Below are 6,318 nucleotides of genomic sequence, written 5' to 3' on the forward strand. Positions count from 1 at the left end.
TTTTTTAAGGGATGGGATGGGATGTCACCATGTTAGCTAGGCTGGTCTCAAACTCCTGACCTCAGGTGATGCACCCATCTCAGCCTTCCAAAGTGCTGGGATGACAGGTGTGAGCCACCACGCCCGGCATATATGCCATCTTAAATGACTATATTCCATGGAAAACAGGAGGTAGTAGGTCTAATAACAGTAAACAAAACTACTGGGTTTTCTGGTATATTGATATTACCTACTTTGTTCCCTTTTATTTGCCTTGAAGAGGTCAACATTTTGATGAACACAACATTTTTTTTTGTTTGTTTTTTGTCCATTGAGTTTTCACTTCCAATATTTGATGTGAAATATAATTTTCTCAGAGATTTAGGGAAGCTGAGAAAAGGATTCCAGTAGCCCTTTTCAACTGCCTTCTCCCAGTTTCTGTTCTGCTAAAACAAATGCAGAAAGTAAGACCTCTGGGCATTTCCCATGGATGTTGTAGATGCTGTGGGATGGACTTGTTCTGCTTCACGTCTTAGTAAGTCCCAAACGTGAGGGCATCACACTATGAGTACATTTTCCCTTTTGGTTCTTTTTTTTTGAGACAGAGTCTTGCTCTGTCGCCAGGTGCCAGGCTGGAGTGCAGTGGTGTGATTTCGGCCCACTGCAACCTCCGCCTCCCAGGTTCAAGCAGTTCTCTTGCCTCAGCCTCCCGGGTAGCTGGGACTACAGGCGTGCGCCACCACACCCAGCTAATTTTTGTATTTTTAGTAGAGATGGGGTTTCACCATGTTGGCCAGGATGGTCTTGATCTCTTGACCTCGTGATCCACCCTCCTCAGCCTCCCAAAGTGCTGGGATTACAGGCTTGAGCCACTGCGCCCAGCCTTCCCTTTTGGTTCTTAAGATATTCGAAGGTCTGTACTCGAAATAATTTGTAGAAATTTTGTATGGTGATGATGTTGTACATTATTGACATGTTTCCATTCTTTTCCTACAGAGTCTTCAGGCAGAAAGAAACAAACCAACTAAAAATATGATTAACATTAATAGCCGCCTGCAAGAGGTCTTTGGCCATGCAATTAAGGCTGCATATCCAGATTTGGAAAATCCTCCTCTGATAGTGACACCAAGTCAGCAGCCCAAGTTTGGGGACTATCAGTGCAATAGTGCTATGGGTATTTCTCAGGTGATGTATTGTCATGACTCTTAGTTATTTGTCTTTTTTAAGTATTAATATCATCATTAGCATTTATAGAAATAATACTATTGCAAGTTGTATCCTTGGTGAAAAGGACATTTGCCACAGTTTGAAAAACTTGAGAAAGGGGATGGGGGAGGGCATATGTTTTAACTTTTTTTTTAAACACAAGTTTTAAGTTTTGGTTAAGTTTTACATATATTCTCAATATTTAAGAACAATCATTGGTACTCTTTAAGTATTTCCCTCCAGCTGTGTCCAGGATTGCTGTGTTTTGTTGATGAGTATTGGGAGGTGAAAAATTAAAATTAGCCATTTACCAGTCAGCATCCTTATTAAATATTTGATGTAACTGTGATCTTTGAGCCAGGCTTATGTATTCATTTTCAAGCAGAGGATTTCCCCATTTTAAATAGCTACATTGTCTGATGTGTTTGTGGTTAACTGCATCTGGCTTGGGTCTTTCTATTTTCCTTTCTTTGCTGGATTAGAAAGAGTTACTCTAAAGAGTCCAGATCTTTTCTTATAGTGTTTCTCATGTGTGACTATTGCACACCTTAATGACTTGAAAATTAGTAATGTAAATATGCTGGAACCAGGCTACTGTAGACTTTATTGTGTCATCATTAAAAGGCTTCAGGTATTGTAATCCCAGCTACAAGGGAGGCTGAGGCAGGAAAATTGCTTGAACTTGGGGCAGAGGTTGCAGTGAGCCAAGATTACGCCATTGTACTCCAGCCTGGGCGACAGAGTAAGACTCCGTCTCCAAAAAAAAAAAGAGAGTTCCAGGTATTTTTGTGTAACATTTGGAAATAGAGATCATGTAGTTTGGGCACTTTTCTATTCCTCTTGGCACTGCTGACACTTTAAACTGTCATTCATAACGTGGTTGGACTTCGCTGCTTCTGCCTTTCGATGGTTCTTTTTTTTTTTAATTTACTTTTTTTTAAGATGGGGTTTCACCATTTGGTCAGGCTGGTCTTGAACTCCCGACCTCAGGTGATCTGCCCGCCTTGGCCTCCAAAGTGCTTGGATTACAGGCGTGAGCCACCACGCCCGGCTCTTTCCATGGTTCTTACGTAAAATGCATCTTGTGCCTTGTCGGATGTGCATTTTTGAGTAACTTCCTGAAACCTGTTGTGTAATGAATCATTTTATATTGTGTTGTAGATGCTCAAAACCAAGGAACAGAAAGTTAATACAAGAGAAATTGCTGAAAACATTACCAAACACCTCCCAGACAATGAATATATTGAAAAAGTTGAAATTGCTGGTCCTGGTATGACATTATTATCCTTCTTAATAGTTGTATTGAAGATGAGTCCATTTTGAAGTTAAAAAAGAACACACATTTTATTTACAGGTTTAAAATTTATATACTGAACAAGATAGTGAAAGCACTATGGATTGTGAAGTAGGAAATTGAAGTTTTAATCTAGACTCATCTACCACTTTTAGCTGCCTTATCTTGAATTAGTTACTTTGCCTCTTTGTGATTCAGTTTTTCATCAGCAAAATTAGGACAGATAATGGCAGATAAGTCTTCAGCACAAGGGCATTCTGTTCTCTGTTAAGAGGCAAACAGATTGTTTGCTGATAGTGAAAGGTTCCTGAATTAAGTAGGAAGGTTTCAGGAGAGTGGTGAAGGCTTGAAGTAGATGGTGAGACAGGAGCTTACAAGACAGCTTAAGTCAAGGCCACAACTGGTATTGGAATCCTGAAGAATTTTGCCAGAGCCAGGTCAGCGTCTGGAACAAATCCTTAGGAGTGAGCGATTATTCCGGATAAGACACTATCTGATATTTTTTCTCTTCTATCATTAGGTTTTATTAATGTCCACTTAAGAAAGGATTTTGTATCAGAACAGTTGACCAGTCTCCTAGTGAATGGAGTTAAACTACCTGCTCTGGGAGAGAATAAAAAGGTATATATATACTTTTTGATTAATATATTAGTATCTTAGAACCTCATGGAACCAGGCATGGTGGTATGTGCCTATAGTCCCAGCTACTTGGGAGGCTGAGGCAGGAGGACTGCTTGAACCCAGAAGTTAAAGGCTGTGAATAGCTACTGCACTTCTGCCTGGGCAATATAGTGAGACTTCATCTCTAATAAAGAAAAAGAAACACGAACCACATGGAAAGTGCTGAAACTGGGAATGGATTTCACTTTTTATATTGAAATTTAATCATTAACATTTGAGATTATGAACATACTTATGAAGTAGGCTTTGTCCTGAGTCTAGCATGTTGTGTGATTTTTTTTTTTTCCACTTAATTCCACAAGGCATTTGAGGTAGCCAGTTGATAAACAGGTATCACTGAAATAGAGTGGATTATTTTTATAAATGAATTTGATTCTTTTTCAGTTAAAAATATACAAGCAGATCCATCGTAAAATCGAACATGATTGAATTACAACCCAAATTAATGTTTAAGTCTGAGTTTGTTATTAAATGTGTTATTAATGTATTAGAACAAAATGTTTATGCCCTTCTTAACAGCCTTCTCTTTTTGTCTACCACAGGTTGTAGTTGACTTTTCCTCCCCTAATATAGCTAAAGAGATGCATGTAGGCCACCTGAGGTCAACCATCATCGGAGAGAGTATATGCCGCCTCTTTGAATTTGCAGGATATGATGTGCTCAGGTATGTGCTCTTGCCTTGCTTTCTATTCTCTTGCCTTATTTTCTTGTTTGTAAAATTCTATAGAACATGAAATATCTCACTCGAGAAAGATCGTTCGTTCAACTAAATCAGTGGTTCATCAGCTTAGTTCTGCTTTACAGTCACCCAGTAAGCTTTTAATATATGTCCTGAGCCTCTCCTCTGAACCGTTTTTACTATTTTACTTTTTTTAGATTCTTAGTAAAACCAAGGATTAAACTCCTTTATTCATTCTACAAATATTTCTTGAGGACCTCTCGTATACAAGGGGTTTATATCCTACTAGGGAGAAAGGTAGTAAAGAAATAGGTTATTTTGGGCCTTGCTTGTAAGCTGCGATAGGCAATTGAGATTTTATTCTAAGCGTAATGGAAAGCTATTAGAGAGTTTTAGTTTGTGGAGCAAGGTGATCAAATTAAAGATTAGGTTGGGCACTGTGGCTCACACCTATAATCCCAGCCCTTTGGGAGGCCAAGGTGAAAAGATCACTTGAGGCCAGGAGTTTTCAACTAACTTAGGCAACATAGCGAGAACCTGTCTCTATTTTTTATATTTTTAGAGAAATAAAATTTTTAAATAATACAAATTAAAGATTACTCTGGTTACTTACTGTGAGGAAGCTAGGCAAAGAAGGGAGACTGTAACAGTAAGTGAAGAGGCTATCATCATGATGCACTTGAAAAATGATCTGGTGGTTTGGATTAAAAAAAAAAAGCAGAGAGGGCTGGGCGTAGTGGCTCACGCCTGTAATCCAAGCACTTTGGAGGCCAAGGCGGGTGGATCACCTGAGGTCGGGAGTTCAAGACCAGCCTGACAAACATGGTGAAACCCCGTCTTTAAAAAAAAATTTAAAAAGCAGAGAGAAAGAAGTGGTTGGATCAACATATATTTTCCTTTTTTTTGAGACAGAGTCTCTCTCTGTCGCCCAGTCCGGAGTGCAGTGGTGCAACCTTGGTTCACTGCAGCCTCTACCTCCTGGGTTCAAGCGATCTTTCCTTCTCATCCTCCCAAATAGCTTTGACTACAGGCCTGCACCACCACGCCCAGCTAATTTTTGTAGTTTTAGTAGAGAGGATTTCACTATGTTGGCCTGGATGGTCTCGACCTCCTGACCTCAAATGATCCTCCTGCCTCCGCCTCCCAAAGTGCTAGGATTACATGGCGCTGGCCCAGCCCAACATATATTTTCAAGAATATATGATATTGATATTTGGGAACCATTGGTCTAAATTATACTAAGATAATTGGTTAAAATGTTAAATTTTCATAAAATGGTGGGAATAACCAACATTGGCTCAGCTGTCATTGTCTTAATTAGCTACAAAATAAACAGATTATAGTCCATTGACAGAAAACACATTCATTCAGGAATTCCTGGATGCCTGCCATGTGCAGCCTCTATTACTTGAGTATGCAGAGCTAAATGTAACAGACGTAGTTTTCATCTCTTGTGGAGTTTTCAGACCAGTTGAAGAAATATCTAAGTAAACAGATATTACTAGATGTTGATGTACTGGCATGTAAATGTTAGTGGTTCCTAATGGAATATAGTTCCTCTAATTTAACTTAACCATGTTTATTATTGATTTTATATTCTCTGATTGGTATTAGGTTGAATCATATAGGAGATTGGGGGACCCAGTTTGGCATGCTCATCGCTCACCTGCAAGATAAATTTCCAGATTATCTAACAGTTTCACCTCCTATTGGGGATCTTCAGGCCTTTTATAAGGTTTGATACCATTTATTTTATATTATTTGCTTGACATTAATCATAATTATCTGTTTTCCTTTGGAAACTTAAAATGGTTTTTAAAGCTGCTATGGAGTTAAGTGAAAGTTGCTAACGGCCTTAGTAGTACATGTTCTCTCTGTATAAATGACACTCTCTTGAACTTAAATTACTTTATTTTTTTAATTTATGAAGAAAAGACATTTAATTAGCTCACAGCTCTGCAGGCTGTACAAGCATGGCACTGGCATCTACTCAGTTTCTGGGGAGGACTCAAGAACTTTTATTTATGGTGGAAGGTGAAATGAGAACAGACTAAATTAAATTCACTTACACTGACAAACCGTTTTGTTCAGTTTACCTACCTGAAGAAGTGGACTCTTTTATTTTGACATTCATTGCATTTCGCTGTGTGCCTTACAAACAGCCACCCCCTGCCCCCAGATTCATTGCATTTGGCTGGGTATGTGGAACCACTACTAGATAGATTACATTTGGTTGCATGCATAGGGACAGCCATCCCCCACCTGTTAATATGCCATCTTTGCTTTGTTTATTAGTATATGTTAAAAATGAAATTCTAAGGCCAGGCGCGGTGGCTCAAGCCTGTAATCCCAGCACTTTGGGAGGCCGAGGCGGGTGGATCACGAGGTCAAGAGATCGAGACCATCCTGGTCAACATGGTGAAACCCCGTCTCTACTAAAAATACAAAAATTAGCTGGGCATGATGGTGCATGCCTGTA

General features: G+C 39.2%; 1 protein-coding gene across 1 annotated transcript in view; it reads left to right on the forward strand.

Annotated features, from left to right (window-relative positions):
- RARS1 (arginyl-tRNA synthetase 1) overlaps positions 1-6,318 on the forward strand; it is a 34,431-nt gene that overhangs the window by 6,669 nt on the left and 21,444 nt on the right. Inside the window, exons 3-7 of the mRNA XM_017534457.2 lie at positions 976-1,164; positions 2,347-2,455; positions 3,000-3,100; positions 3,703-3,824; positions 5,454-5,574. Coding sequence (XP_017389946.1) covers positions 976-1,164; positions 2,347-2,455; positions 3,000-3,100; positions 3,703-3,824; positions 5,454-5,574 — 642 coding nt within the window. The remainder of the gene's footprint in view (positions 1-975; positions 1,165-2,346; positions 2,456-2,999; positions 3,101-3,702; positions 3,825-5,453; positions 5,575-6,318) is intronic.

Source organism: Cebus imitator, unplaced genomic scaffold, assembly GCF_001604975.1.
Source record: "Cebus imitator isolate Cc_AM_T3 unplaced genomic scaffold, Cebus_imitator-1.0 Scaffold86, whole genome shotgun sequence".
NCBI lineage: Eukaryota > Metazoa > Chordata > Mammalia > Primates > Cebidae > Cebus > Cebus imitator.